Source organism: Camelina sativa, chromosome 6 (genome assembly GCF_000633955.1).
Source record: "Camelina sativa cultivar DH55 chromosome 6, Cs, whole genome shotgun sequence".
NCBI classification, from domain to species: Eukaryota; Viridiplantae; Streptophyta; class Magnoliopsida; order Brassicales; family Brassicaceae; genus Camelina; species Camelina sativa.
In genome coordinates, this window is record NC_025690.1 from 20,437,286 (window position 1) to 20,452,531 (window position 15,246).

At 33.3% G+C, this 15,246-nt stretch overlaps 4 protein-coding genes across 4 annotated transcripts; 1 reads left to right on the forward strand and 3 right to left on the reverse strand.

Annotated features, from left to right (window-relative positions):
* On the reverse strand, nt 205–1,688 carry LOC104792549 (60S ribosomal protein L36-2-like). Its single transcript, XM_010518729.2, has 4 exons — nt 1,622–1,688; nt 1,413–1,521; nt 622–821; nt 205–431 (listed from the first exon to the last, which is right to left on the reverse strand). Exons 2-4 carry the CDS (start codon nt 1,512–1,514, stop codon nt 398–400), a joined length of 336 nt encoding a protein of 111 aa, XP_010517031.1. The 5' UTR covers nt 1,515–1,521; nt 1,622–1,688; the 3' UTR covers nt 205–397.
* LOC104792550 lies at nt 3,288–4,344 on the reverse strand. The gene has a single exon (XM_010518730.2). It carries the CDS (start codon nt 4,039–4,041, stop codon nt 3,670–3,672), a length of 372 nt encoding a protein of 123 aa, XP_010517032.1. The 5' UTR covers nt 4,042–4,344; the 3' UTR covers nt 3,288–3,669.
* Nucleotides 9,701–12,050, forward strand: LOC104792551 (actin-1). Its single transcript, XM_010518732.2, has 5 exons — nt 9,701–9,892; nt 10,355–10,425; nt 10,557–10,950; nt 11,053–11,666; nt 11,753–12,050. Exons 2-5 carry the CDS (start codon nt 10,366–10,368, stop codon nt 11,816–11,818), a joined length of 1,134 nt encoding a protein of 377 aa, XP_010517034.1. The 5' UTR covers nt 9,701–9,892; nt 10,355–10,365; the 3' UTR covers nt 11,819–12,050.
* LOC104792552 (transcription factor AS1-like) lies at nt 12,174–14,021 on the reverse strand. The gene is made up of 2 exons (XM_010518733.2): nt 13,850–14,021; nt 12,174–13,511 (listed from the first exon to the last, which is right to left on the reverse strand). The coding sequence occupies exon 2, from the start codon at nt 13,463–13,465 to the stop codon at nt 12,356–12,358; it is 1,110 nt and encodes a 369-aa protein (XP_010517035.1). The 5' UTR covers nt 13,466–13,511; nt 13,850–14,021; the 3' UTR covers nt 12,174–12,355.

Here is a 15,246-nt window from a genome sequence, read left to right on the forward strand (position 1 = left end):
TCTACACTAGAACAAGGCCTTGAGATAACTAAGGCGCATCCTGACATTTGTATTGTTCAGTAAAAAGTTTGGTTAGCTCCTTTTTTATGGCAAATTCAATAGACGCCCAAATAAGTTATTTTTATAGTTCGTTGTAACAAAAGAAATATTCTTGGTTGTTAATGTTATTGTGGAGTGTAGACTATACGGTTTATTGAGATTGCATTGGTAAAACAGAGCAATAGCATAAAAGTAATAGTAAGTTTAATAAGCTTCAACATAAAAACGGAACAGAGTGAAACAAGATTAATCCACATCCCTAACAAAGCACAACACATGAACGCTTTTTGGGCATACAGAAGCCAAAACTTGAGTTCCAAAAGAAACAAATATCCCATAACACAGAAGCCTAAGAAGTTTACTTCTTCTCGGTAACACCACCACCACCAGACCTGCGAGTATTCAGACAAACAAAAGTCAGTTTGATTCAATTGCTAGAATATGATTCAACACTCTGTTTCATAAAGAGAAGCAATACAAAAGACAATGTGTGCAAATTGATGAACAATCTTGCGAAATGAATTGAGCTATGTGAAAATGAAACTCTAGGGATATCAAAATACATGGGATTCTTATACATACCTCAGCTTACGGAGAACACCAGACATCTCCTCTCTCTTTCGCTTGGCTCTCTTGTGGGTACCCAACTTCCTCTTAGCAACCTTAAGAGCACGCTTGTCTTTGCCAACCTTAAGAAGCTCAGTGATTCTCTTCTCATAAGGAGCAAATCCAGCTACTTCCCTGATCAGTGATCTGATGAATAATGTCCTCTTGCTCGTTTTCTATAACAAACACAACAAATCCAAACAAAAAAACAAACATCAACACAAATCTATTGAGAAATGAAAACCAGAGAAAGTAAAATGAAAATCTTGTGAAACTAGAAAACCAAAAACTAACTAACAGTGTCCTCATTGCTCAAAACAACACACCATTTCTCAGCTCAAAACTCAACATTTCCGGTTAAAAACTAAAGAATCGAATCAAAAGTAAACACTATGTGACCCATGTCTAAGCCTACCTCTGTAAATACCACAAATCGAGCTAAAACCATAGACCCACGAAAGCAAAGCAATGAACTTTGTAATCAGAACAAAACACTTAAGAAATGAATCCCAGAGAGAGTAAAATGTGAAACTAGAGAACCAGAAACTAACTAACAGTGTCGCCATTGCTCAAAACAACATCATTTCTCAGCTCAAAACTCAACATTTCCAGTAAAACTATGTATACTACAGATCATTAAACAACATGTGACCCATCTCTAAGCTTATCACGGTTGATACAACACATCCAGCTAAAACAATAGACCCACAAAAGCAATATCTAAAAAGCAATGAACTTTGTAATCAGACGAGGAGTTAGATTGATACCCCTTTGCGAGAATTGGGACGGGGAGCTAGCTCACGTCTGGTGACGACATGTCCTTTGTTCAATCCAACGAACAAACCGGTCTTCACTGCTGGAGTTGTCATCTTTTACCTGCAATAAACTCAGAGAGACTAGATTCAGAAACCGAATATGAAAATCTTAAAACAATGATAACGAAGAAGAAGAGAGAGTTTGAATCAGAGTCCCAAACCTGCAATGGAGGAGAAGCAGCCGCTGCAAAACAACGAAACTTTGGAGAAAAAGAAAGCAGTTTTATATATACTGCGACAAATGGGAAACCCTAAGTTTTCAACTAATTGGGCCTATTTTGCTATCAAATGGGCTTTTTAGATTGAGCCTATTCAAACTTAATATTAGTAGAACCTATTTATATTTATCACAGGCCCAACACTCATAGTTGTGTTGTTCGCGCAATGTAGACGTCCGTTTTTATATGTGAACACGTCTATTTGTAAAACTTAGTGATAAAAATTCAGGTCTAATAAGTAATAATTATATCAACTGAAGCTTTGGTTTTGATTTTGAATTTTCAATTGCAGCAGCATCCAACGTAAGAATCCCATCAAGACATCACAGCTAATGCTATGCAAATAGACTTTATCATCATCATCATTACCAAGCATCTCTTTTGTGTGAATAATCATGGATGATCATCAACGTCTACACATCCACATTGAAAACTTAAATGGAAATAAGATCATTGTTCCATTGTTATAGTCAGTTTTCACTATTCACAACGATATCTTCATCTTATTTGTTTCACAAACTTTGCAAGTTTGTTTGTATGGTCGTATGGATATGCATTTGCTTCTCATATGTATGCATAATTTGTTTGGATGACAAATAAAGGTTATTTCGTGAGTACATTTGCCATACGATATATATATATATATATATATCGTGTATATTTATGATTACAAATAAATTAATTAACATAAGTGTAAACTAAAAACATAATGAAGCAAGAATGATAGGTGGCTAGATTCAGATTCAGATAGTTATGGACTTATGGTTCCATTTCCGTTCAATAATCAATACTATTGTTATATTTTATAAGAAGAGCTGCGGAAAATACTCGATCTCATGATTAATCTAGATTTCGATATAAAATGTGATGGAAAACTGTTCAAAGGGAATAAGATAATTACATTTTCGTGTGAAATTAAGAGTCTATGAAATTTAATTGAAATCTCTTTTTCACATCTTCTTTTTTTTTTGTCGTTGTTCAGTAAGATACCATAACGCTTCATTCAAGCTGCAATCAGATTAAAAATTAATGGTCAATTAATTAACAAATTAGGAGACAGGTCAACAAAACCGAAAGCCACATAAAAAAAAAAAAAAAGAAAGAGAGTAACATAGACGAAACGAACATAACGGCAACAAAAGAAAGAAATAAAAAAATATTGAGAAAAAAAATAAAGATTTTGAAGATCCATAAGAAAAAGGAAGAAGCTTAACGAGTTTCCGTGTAGCCTTTATTAGTAAATAGCGTTGGATGTTCCAACTTTAGAAGTCGAAGGAACTTAAATAAGGCCTCGACCCCTAAAGCGTTTATAAAATTCTATATCCAATCTCTTTTCTTGTCCTGTCTTCTTCTTCATGTTTCTCTCCCTTTTTTCACTTTTATTCTTTCTCTCTCTCACACTCTTTTGCTAACCCTTTAACTTTACGATGTCATCTTCGTTCATTGTGAGAGTGAATATTAGTAAACAAATGTACATTATACAATTGTCAACAATAGGTTACCCGATTCACAAGGCTAGTGCTGAACCAGTACTACTGGTTGACGACTTGACGGATACGAACTGAATTTACACTTTCACTAATGTTGAACCCTCATGTACTCACAAGAGTAATTAATTCGAGTTTGATACACAAGATCACGAAGAAACATATTTCAGTTTCGTCAACATATACGCAATTAGCTAGACGCTCGTTGTAAACTTTTTACCATCACAAAAGTAAAACACAACACAAGAAAATCATCCATATCAAAAGAAGGAAAAACCTAACAATGGACAAATAATAATCATCTTGAAACGAAAATCACTATATGATCTGGAACTCTTAAAAACAAAAATACCAAATAATAATCAAGTATTTTTCTTTTGTCTATTTGCGGGAGGAAAAAAACGTTCAGATATTTTCCAAACGTGACCTAAAGATATGGATCATGAAAAAATAAAATCATAAAAAACTAAAAAGTTAAAACAATATCTCTCTCCTTAATCTTAATTATTTCTTGATCGTCATTGTCGTCGTCCTCCACTGCAAATCCGTTATAAACGAGGTCACGTCATCTTCTGGCGCGAAACTCAACCGTCTCCGGCAATACATCGTTTTAGCTCTAAGCATCTCCGATGAATACTCCCGTTTCCTCGGCGCCGGTGGACATTCTCTGACCTTAGGGATTCTATTCTCCGGACGAGTCGGTGTTTTGAATCCGTCATTATCTTCCTCCACAACCTCTTCTTCTTCTCCATCATCTGATCTCTTCCTTTTCCGACAAATGTTTAACACAGATTTCTTGTCCGAACATTCATCTTCTCTCGTCTCTGTAACACTACCTAACGTTACATCTTCCCTTCTCAAGCTCGTATCCGACATACTCGAGAAATGGCACAAAAACAAGAACACAAAACTCTTGTTCTATTGAGAGAGAGAGAAAGAGAGAGGGAGAGAATGAGAGACGAGAAATAATGATTGATCGATGTAGATAGATCCAACGTGGTATAGAATACTAATCAAGAAAATTGTCAGCTTCTTTTTTTTTTTTTTGTTATTTCTTTTTTTCAGGTTTGTTTGGAGTCGGAGATTGGAGCGAGTTTATTGTGGTATTGTTGGTTGTGGTAAGAAAGAGTCTAAAGAGGCATACATAACGTAACCCAAGACCCTCTAACTCGTTCAGAAGGGAAGACCTTATACGTTATTATACCGTTACGATAATATATATTTATCATATCGTCGAATAAAGTAATAAAATGATGGCACGATGCCTTTCTGCTCCTCGCAAGTTAAGCACCAAAATTGACGTCTGCCTTTACGTTTCCATGTGCGCTTTTTTGTTTCCTCCTGAAAAAAAAATATTTGTTGCCGTTAAAGACTTTAATTTCGTTTCGTATCTAACTTAAATTTATTAATTACTAGGTTATATCCCGCGCATACGCGGATTGTTATATATATAATAAATTATGTTAATTAATTTAATTTTATTTAATAATGACAAAAAGCAAAAAAAATCTAAATCTAAATGTCTTTAAGAAATTTACATTTAAAAAAAAATTATACAAATTTATAATATATAACTAATTTAAATATAATCACACATACATATCTCTTGATTTTTTTATTATTATTTAACTTTGATAATAATTTTCATTAGTTTTTCTAAGGATTTGATGTTAAAAAAATGATAAAATGAAAATTAACTATGATATTCAAATATTAATTTAAGTTGTTCATATATGCTAACACATAACCTAAAGTACTAAATGAGAGAAACAAAATTATTCTCTATAAAATCATATGAAGTGCAAACAAAACTTTAAAGTACAATTCCCAAAAATTAATTTTACTTTTTTAAGTCTCTTTTTTTATATTGCCCTCATTTTAATTTATATTGCTAGATTTAGTTATAATTGTTTCATTTTTGTAGTAAAAAGTAGATAGGAAATAGAATATTATATTGTTTTTATATAGAGAAATCCTTTTGAAGTACATATTTGAATTAAATAAATATAGCTTAATGATCTTTATGTAATTATATGTTTAATCAGAAACTAAATATAATGATAAGTATTCTTAAAAATGTATTACAATTTTGTTAGAGGTAAGAGAGAGTTAAGAAAAATTGATTTGATATTTCACAATTATATTACAAAAACTTCTTTCCTTAGAAGTTAGAACATTACATATTTTTAAGAATCAAATAAATATATATGAATATATAAGAAATAATCTAACATCTAAAGTAAAGAAATAAGTACATAAAAAGAAGAAGAAATAAAATGGAGAACAAAGTAAAATATATTATTAAACTCTTACAATATTATTTTCATTGAGTTTTCAACCAATGCAAGAACATTAGAAACAAAAAAACGAAGAAAATATTTAGGATTTAAGATATGATGGAGGAGGATGTGAGAATGATTATTTATAGGATAAGAAGTGATGGGGTATTGTTACATTTCTCAAAAATTAAATTAGAGGAGTTATAATTATAATTGCTAGGGTATTTAACTGAAAGTGAATGGAGAAAACAAATAGTCAATTAACAATTTATGTAATTTCAGTTATAATTTAGTACTAAAGTGTATATTTAAAGTATAAATTAATGTATATGATTAAATATGTTGTATTTTAGGTTTAACTAAAAATAAATATTATATGTTTAAGAAAATAAATACCAAATAGACCAGTAAGGAGAGAGTAACTGAAATTAGAAAATATTATATAATATAAAAATATAATCTTCATTGAGTTTTCAACTAATGCAAGAATATTTAAAACAAAAAAAAATTAGGATTTGAGATATGATGGAGGAGGATGTGAGAATGATTAATTATAGGATAAGAAGTGATGGAATTTACATTTCTCAAAAATTAAATTAGAGGAGTTATAATTATAATTGTTAGGGTACTTAACGGAAAGTGAATGGAGAAAACAAATAGTCAATTCACCATTTATGTAATTTCTGTTACAATTTAATACTAAAGTGTATATTTAAAGCATGATTTAATGTATATGATTAAATATGTTGTATTGTAGGTTTAATTAAAAATAAATATTATATGTTTAAGAAAATGAACACCAAATAGACCATTAAGGAGAGAGTAACTGAAATTATAAAATATTATATAATATAAAATATATAAAATAATTAGGTAAGAAAATATTGAAAAGAGACCACAAAATAAATTTAAAAGAAAATTACCTGACAATATGTCACATGTCACAAACAAATTAAATGTGAAAATAAATTATATATTTTAAAATTAGATGATAATAATCAAAAATAGAAGAGTGTGTTTCTCATATTTTTAAATTATAAAGTTTAAAAAAAATGCCAAAAAAATACATGACTTATTTAATAATTGCCAAAAAAAACACGAACTTTTTTCGTTGCCAAAAAATACTTAAACTATTTTATAGGTGATAAAAAATAGTTTTTCGTTGCCAATTTCCCACATCACATTGTTACATTTTTTTAACGACGTTAACGTAATCTTTTTATAGACGAAATATTAATTTAAGATCTATGTTGTGGTCAATGGAACACCATGAAAACAGTGGTGAGATTAATTAGGGTTTCTAGCTGTAATTGAACAGATAAGAGGGGAGGGTGGAGAAGAGTGAGAGGCGAGAAAGAGGAGAAGACGAAACTGTGAGATTCCGCCGGTTTTGCTTTCGGAAGTCGAGATATTTTTGTGGCTCATTAACTATTTACAGCCTATTAATAATTAGCTTAAACATGAAAGAAAAAAAAGATTCAGAGGTGCCACATGGCAGATAGATAGAGCTTCTTTAGAGGGTGTAAGCCTACTTTATTATATTAGATTACCATATAATCTTTTTGCTAATAACTTGTGTGTATTTTTTTAAGGAGACCTAACTCTTATTTTTTAGAGAATTTATAACTTCAGAATTCAGATACAGTATATGAGTCCTGTTTAGTTAAATTATTTTTTTAATTTTTTCAGGACAAAGTAATATAAATATGTTATGTAAGATAAATCTAAATAGGAATAATATCTTCTGATGATTTTGCAAAACATTTGGACAAGAAAAAGATATGTAATATATATTAAATGACAGTTTTTTTTTTGTTAAGTTTAAAGAATATGAATTGTAACGACTTTGTTTTCGACCATATTAACGATATATACTCTAGATACATTCATGTATGTAAAATAAAAATAGTAAAAAGTGTCTCTTGAATGTTACAAGTTCTCTTGAATGTTACAAGTTCTACATGTGAATATTTTTTTTTTGTAAAACAAATATTTCAAATATCATCCCTAGAGGTGTGATTTTATAAGTTGGATTTCTAGTGTAAAAAATATCCAAAAATCTCCCTAAATCATTGTTATGGGGTTTTAAAGAAATATAAAGTTATGTTTTCAATAACAGTTGATTTCATATGATTTTTAAAAACTGTTGTTTGAATAACAAGAGATTTTAATTAATTTTATAAAAATCTCATTTTCAATAACAGGAGATTTTAAAAATTTAAATTGAATAACATGTGATTTTTAAACAAAGTCCAAAATCTTCCAAAATCATCTTTTGAATACACGGCCCTTATATACATATGAAGTTGACTCTTAAACAGTATAGGTAAGTTACCTAAGGTAACTATTATTAATTTTCATAAATATTTTTATATTTTATTATAAAAAATCATTAATATATTAATGGTAACCAAAACTATAATTATTGAAATACAAGACAAAATAGGAATATCCAAGAGTAAAATTTGAGAAGAAGAATATATTTGAATGTAAGTAAATTTTCTTCCCTGTTCGTTTTTCTTTGTCTAATTTTCTTTTTCAAATAGACATTGGAGAAATTCATGATATTGATTTCCACTTAAGAACTTTAAAAACACGCGTGAATGGTACCAAAAAGAAAAAAAAAAAAAAAAAAAAAATATAGGCTAAGACGTGCATGATATGAAGCATTAAAAAGTGTCATCAGTATGAGCTTTCAAACCATTTGTTTGGATATAGTGAAAATGCATTGTCAAGTGTGTGAACCGTCTATTAAGTATTGATAATGATGAACGAATAGTCCTTAGACTATCTCCATCAAAGCATCTTAAGTAAAGTATCTTAATACAGATTTTATTTTTAATTTTGAAAAAAGTGAAATTAAGAATTTCATAACAAACTTTAATATTTCATAGGTTCATTGAAAGTTGTTAAATTTGAGGTTTTTAAAAATATCTTTCTTAAAAATTTGAGAAATAGAAGAGAGGCCGGTTATATTGAAATTCAAGTGCCAAAACATATAGATTATTACAATAAAAACTCATGGTTAATTGTCTTGGATTGATCTGATCATTTCTTTGGATAAGTTTGACGGTTGGTTGGTTGTTGATGGCGCCATCGTAATGACTATGAAATACAAACTAAAGAAGAGAACACAACTAGAATCAGTCTCAGACGACTATGAGAAAGATAGACAGGGAGAGAGATATAATGAACTCTCAAATGCTCAAAACAAAACTATGACATATGCAAAATCCATGCGTCAAACAAACAACAACAAGCTCTTCATAATCGATTTACATGAAACAAACATCATTAGACTCAACTTGTGTTTTTTTCTTCACAGCCAGGACAAGCTTTGCAACATGAGTTCAAAAACACCACTCGAGATAAACCAGATCAATCAGTTCTCAGTTATGATGAATTCAAGAAACACAAGTAAGAATCAGATATTTCCAGTAGGTAATTCTAATTCGATTTCAAAGGTGGTTTGCCAAAAAAGTCACAATTAGTGAATCCTACAATATACTATCCACGAAAAGCCCTGAATCCAGTATCATGTCGATATAAATTCAAGAGGCCAGTTATATTAAAATCCATAAAGCTAATGATTCATATCGATCTACTAATGAAATCAAAGAGATTAGGTAAAAGAGATTATTACCTAGAGAAACGATTAAACCAAACAATTCGAGAATTGACCACTTCAATCTCCGATTTAGTGAAGCAAAAACCCTCTCCAATTGATGAACCGCCACCGTCGATAGTGCCACAGTCGATCGAGATGATGATATCGCCGGTGAAAGACGCTTTGCTCAGTGTTATACATCTTCTCTCAAGCTTTTCCATTATGATATATTGATATCGAAGAGACGAGAGACGAGAGACAGAGAAACGATTAAGGAGAGAGAGAGGAGAGCAAAATAAAATCGGGAAAGAAGAAAAAGAAAAAAAAAAAAAATTTTACTCCAACCAATCACAAACCAACACACCCATGGTTCTTAATGATCCTAAAACATCTAAGCTAACAATCGATTCATAGCAAAATCAGATTATTTCCATTATAATTAATCTGCTTTTTTGCTAAGCAACTTGTAAGATATTCACTTAAGATGTTTTGATGGAGATACTCTTAGTAGTTTAACTATGAAACCAAAACTCAAGTCTAACCGGTCTCGTCTTTGTATAAAAGCATAAAACTATAAAGGGTAAAAACGTCATTCCAAAGTTTATAATTTTATTTTTTGGGGGATTTGAAATGAAAAAATTTAGAGCCGGAAAAAAAGGTGAGCCGAAGTTGAAGCCTTTGGACCCGTTTTTCTCTTTTTAATTTTGTACTCTCCCCGTTCATTCATTCCCTTCCTCCTCCTCTTCTCCCCCTTCATCTGTTTTTTTTTTCTTGTTTGTTCGTTTTTGTTCCTCTCTTCTTCATCCTCCAGCCGCTACAAAGTTTTGTTTTTTTTTTCCAGGTAATTTTTGAGACCCTTTCCGATTGTGTGATCTTCGAACACAATTACGTTGGTTTTTTTTATTTATTTATTACAATCATCGATTTTGAATGCATATCGTCGTTCTGATTTCTGAGTGTTGTTTTATTGGATCTGGTGGTCTTTATTGTCATCACTTGTACTTCATCTTATCGATTTTAATCAATCGTATGTTTCATCTCACCCATTTGTTAATTTGTTTAATCGAACAATTCTCTCAACCGCGACTGATGTTTTTCAAATTGTCTATTTTATTAAAAATCCCTTTTTTTATATATATATATATATATATATTTGTTCCCGGTTGAATTTTATAATATTGTACTTGATTCTGGATCTATAATATATAGAAAAAAGGATTGGTTTTTGTATTGTTTTCCTATATCTGAATTGGTGAAATGTACTGATTAAAAATTTGATCTTTATGTGTGTTTTGGTTTGCAGAAAGGTAGAAAATGGCTGACGGTGAAGACATTCAACCTCTTGTTTGCGACAATGGAACTGGAATGGTTAAGGTGTGTGTGTGTGTGTGATTGGTTCTTTCTCTCTGTTTTGATCACGTTGTTGATGACTGATCCTATTATGAACAATGTAGCCTTTGATTTTTGTGGTTTTAAGATTATGTTGTTTTTGTATTTAAGTATAGGCTGGTTTTGCTGGGGATGATGCACCTCGAGCTGTGTTTCCTAGTATTGTGGGTCGTCCTCGTCACACCGGTGTGATGGTTGGGATGGGGCAAAAAGATGCTTATGTTGGCGACGAAGCTCAGTCGAAGCGTGGTATTTTAACTCTCAAGTACCCGATTGAGCATGGGATTGTTAACAACTGGGATGACATGGAGAAGATTTGGCATCACACTTTTTACAATGAGCTACGTGTTGCTCCTGAGGAGCATCCTATTCTACTCACTGAGGCACCTCTTAACCCGAAAGCTAATCGTGAGAAGATGACTCAGATTATGTTTGAGACTTTTAATGCCCCGGCTATGTATGTGGCTATTCAGGCTGTTCTTTCTCTTTACGCTAGTGGCCGTACAACTGGTGAGTGAACCCCTCTTTCGTGTTCTCTTATGGGATAAAAGCTTTTACATTTTGCAGAACAAGATGATGTAAAAGCCTTTTCCGGATTTTGATTGTGTGTAGGTATTGTGCTTGACTCTGGAGATGGTGTGAGCCACACTGTTCCTATCTATGAGGGTTATGCCCTTCCACATGCGATCCTTCGTCTTGATCTTGCTGGTCGTGACCTCACTGATGCGCTCATGAAGATCCTAACCGAGCGTGGTTACTCTTTCACCACCACAGCAGAGCGTGAAATTGTCAGAGACATAAAGGAGAAGCTTTGCTACATTGCTCTTGACTACGAGCAGGAGCTCGAGACCGCCAAAACTAGCTCAGCTGTTGAGAAGAACTACGAGCTACCTGATGGGCAAGTGATCACCATCGGATCAGAGCGGTTCCGTTGCCCTGAGGTTCTTTACCAGCCATCTATGATTGGTATGGAGAATGCTGGTATCCATGAAACCACCTATAACTCCATTATGAAGTGTGATGTCGATATCAGAAAGGACTTGTACGGTAACATTGTGCTCAGTGGTGGAACCACAATGTTCCCGGGAATCGCCGACAGAATGAGCAAAGAGATCACTGCTTTGGCTCCAAGCAGCATGAAGATCAAAGTCGTCGCCCCTCCGGAGAGGAAATACTCTGTCTGGATTGGAGGCTCCATCTTGGCCTCCCTCAGTACCTTCCAGCAGGTACACTTAGTCCTATACTAAAGTCTCACCTGTCTCTTGCTATACTAACTCGGTTCACTACTGAAACTATATTTTAACTTGTGCAGATGTGGATCGCAAAGGCAGAGTACGACGAGTCAGGTCCATCGATTGTTCACAGGAAATGCTTCTGAGTTCAATGTTGATCATTTTTCAGAGAAGAAGCACCGCCGGGGTTTTTCCGACCAGTCCTCAAGCCGGGTTTTTAATCTTCCGTTATTCTGCTCTTTGGTTTTGTTCTTTTATGTTTTTGAATTCATGCCAAATACATTTTCAAGGATTTATGGTAATCAGTTTGTAGTATGGTTAAAGTCTAATGCAACTGTGTTTTTGAGTGAATAAGTATTACACCTCTTTTCTCTTTAATTATTATTAATGTAACAATTTGTTTTCTATCTTCTAACATTACCTTAATTTAATTTGCATATGTAAAACTTATATATCAGTTTTATTTATAAAAGATGGACCTGACTGAATTCAACACTAAGCTTGAGAAAACAAAGCCATAGATAAACAAACTGAAGTGGTAAAGAGGAACAAAGGTGAATGGAAGAAGAAGCTAAGTAACAAATAGAAAGCTGAGTTACAGAACCCAATAATAGTCTGATCAAAGAGTCTGAAAGAAAAAAAAAAGCTTACATTACATTACAACAAAGAGTTTAGGAGGCAGTTCAGGGGCGGTCTAATCTGCAACCCATGTGCTGTTCAAGAAATTTGGTGAGTCTGATATGTTTAGAGGTCCATTGATCTGCCAGCTTCTGGTCTTTGGCCTCAGCGTCTCTCCTCAAACCAACGAGCTGTTCTCTGTACTCTCCTTCGATCTTCTCCATTGCACTCTTCTGCTCTTCCCTCAGAGCTTTCATCTTAGCCTCAATCTCCTCCATCTTCTCCCTTTGTCTACACGACTTCTCTGACTCTAGCTGCAGCTCCAGCCGCCTTAGCCTCCATGCGGCCTCTTTCTTATGCTCCACCCAAGCTCTATGCCCTTCCTCTAACTCTCTACAACACTCCACAAGCTCTGACAAGAACACACCCTCGCTACTCCCGCTACAAGATGGCATCATATTCCCTAACACAAGTCCCCCTGGACCGCTGTCTACTCTCTCGGGCTGCTGCTGCTGCAGCCACGGGATTGGCGGTTGAGGTGCGGCTGCAGCCACGGTGGAAGGCGATAATGTTAAAGTCACCGAGGGAGGTCTCACGCCAACATTGTTCCCATTGTTAGAAGTAGCTAACCAAGGAGGGATCACAGGGTTAGGAGGCTGAACTTGCTGATCAGAATGTAGAAACCCTCCATTCGAATTAGCCATCACCACAGTGGCAGCAGCGGCAGCAGCAGCAGAAGGAACAACGTTAGACCTCTCTTTCACAAGCTTCTCAGCAAAACTCTCAAGAATCCGATCGTACTTGCTCTCGTCAATAGGCTCAACTCTCTTGTAACTCTCTTTCTCTTCTCTCTGTTGCTTCTCTTTAAAGACTTCCCACCACTTCCCTAACCGCTTGGCGGTCCTCCCGGGAACCTCCGCAGCAATCTTCTTCCACTTGTTGCCGTGTTTCTCCTGAAGACGGATCACAAGCCTCTGCTCCTCCTCAGTCAAAGAACCTTTCTTGATCCCTGGCTTAAGATAATTCTTCCATCGTTCAAGACAAGACTTGGCGTCACGGTTCAAAGGTTTGTTCATACGCTCAGAGACAAGATGCCATTCTCTCGGACCGAACTGTCTAACATAAGCACGTAACAATGCATCTTCTTCACCACTCCAACGTTGCCTCTCTTTCATCTCCTCCTGACATCACTTCTTCCCATCTCACCATCCTTGTTCATCTCTACCAATTTCAAAATTAAACCTTTCCATAAATTCCCACAATTTATAATATCTACAAGATCTGATACTAAACTTTAAAAAAAAAACTCCAATTTGGGATCAGAACGTGTAAAAACTTGTAACAAACTCAAGAATCTTCAAGAAATGAAAAATGAAAAAAAACTTAGACAAGGGTTATAAGCAAAAACTTGGAATGATTAGTTATCATCATCATCAGTTCATCACTATACAAAACCAAACAGGGGAAATTAATGCTGACCCCAAAACACTATTAAGAAGATAAGAGAGTTGAATTATAAATTATTATATAATATAAAAACAAAAAAAAAATATGCTCACCAAATAATATTGAAAAGGAAGACAATTCCAAACTCTAAAGCAACTTCCATCACACACACACAGGATTTGTTTTTCTAGTTGGAGAAGAAAATGGAAGAGAGAAAAACGAAAAAAGACCAAAGTGAGAGAGGCTTTTAAAACCAGACGACGTACACGATTAGACCACAGAGACGGCAAATATTATTATGGGATTAAAGAAAAGAAGAAGAAAAAAGTTTACCGACTGAGACACAGACGTTTTTCCCTTTTTCACACAAGTGGGGGGAAAAAAATCTTCTGACAGTGGCGCGTGGAGGTAAAAAGTTGAAATTCCATAAGTTCGTTGTTACCAATATTAGTTTTGTTTTTCTTTATAAAAAAATCGAAAATCATATCACATTGGGATCTCAATATTCATTTCAATCACATTATCAAATATATATATATAAATCGAATATACGTAGATGCTTTCAATTTTGAAGCCAAAAATCGCCAAAAGTTAGTTGTACTTTAGTGGCTGAATATATTGTATTTTTATCTATATACTATACAATATATATAGATTGGTTAGGGTTGTTATTAAAAAAAAAAAAACCATTTACTTGCTAATCGTATAACTACAAACAATGATGAAGACTCAGAAAAATGTTGCTCCATTTAAACTCTTTGGTCTACTCAACACATTGTCTACAAGTTTCTGTCTAATTTTGAATAATAATTAAAATTCACTAAAGCCAAAAGAAAAGAAAACAAATTAAACTTTTAATCTACTTTATATTATTTCAAACAAATTAAGATCCAATGTAAAAGATAGAAAGATGAATATTTTCGCAATGATAATCAAATAGAAATGAGAAAACAAAAGTTTTTGTGATGATAAGAGGGAAAACATTACTAACCTTGCGAAGAGAAAAAAAGAAAAACAAACTCTTGTGTATTTTCACAATGTAATATATTAGTAAAGTAGTTATCCAGTTTTAGAAAGGGTTAGAGAAGATATCAACTTGTTTGTTTAATGTACTCGTCCTAATAAACTCACTTTTTGACAATTGTTTGCCATTGAAATTTTCAGTTTTCTAATAATCATGTACTCTACGTCCTTCAATAAAATAGATTTTACCTAAAAATAATAGTAGTAAATAAGTTTTTGGTGTTATTTTAATTCTTTGGTTAGAATAATTTGGATTTGACGTATGAGTAATTAGGGGGATGAGGAGAACACGTGTCAGAAAATGGGGACGGTATCTTTTGGGGAGGCGAAAGCATGTAAGTGTGTAAATGGTCCCCTTCTACATTAGTCCCTACCAAAACATACTTTTTCCTTGTTCCATCACATCCGACTACCACTACTCACTCTCTCTCTCACACACCTTTGCTACCATGCACCAATGTGCGTATTTTAGTATCTTCTCCGAGTC

Excerpts from the sequence above, each read along its gene's own strand:
- LOC104792549 (XM_010518729.2), bottom strand. The coding sequence starts at position 1,514 with ATGACAACTCCAGCAGTGAAGACCGGTTTGTTCGTTGGATTGAACAAA. Across the intron at positions 822-1,412 it reads GTCCCAATTCTCGCAAAGGG|AAAACGAGCAAGAGGACATT; the intron begins GTATCAATCTAA and ends TGTTTGTTATAG. Across the intron at positions 432-621 it reads GGTGTTCTCCGTAAGCTGAG|GTCTGGTGGTGGTGGTGTTA; the intron begins GTATGTATAAGA and ends GAATACTCGCAG.
- LOC104792550 (XM_010518730.2), bottom strand. The coding sequence starts at position 4,041 with ATGTCGGATACGAGCTTGAGAAGGGAAGATGTAACGTTAGGTAGTGTT.
- LOC104792551 (XM_010518732.2), top strand. The coding sequence starts at position 10,366 with ATGGCTGACGGTGAAGACATTCAACCTCTTGTTTGCGACAATGGAACT. Across the intron at positions 10,426-10,556 it reads ATGGAACTGGAATGGTTAAG|GCTGGTTTTGCTGGGGATGA; the intron begins GTGTGTGTGTGT and ends ATTTAAGTATAG. Across the intron at positions 10,951-11,052 it reads CGCTAGTGGCCGTACAACTG|GTATTGTGCTTGACTCTGGA; the intron begins GTGAGTGAACCC and ends GATTGTGTGTAG.
- LOC104792552 (XM_010518733.2), bottom strand. The coding sequence starts at position 13,465 with ATGAAAGAGAGGCAACGTTGGAGTGGTGAAGAAGATGCATTGTTACGT.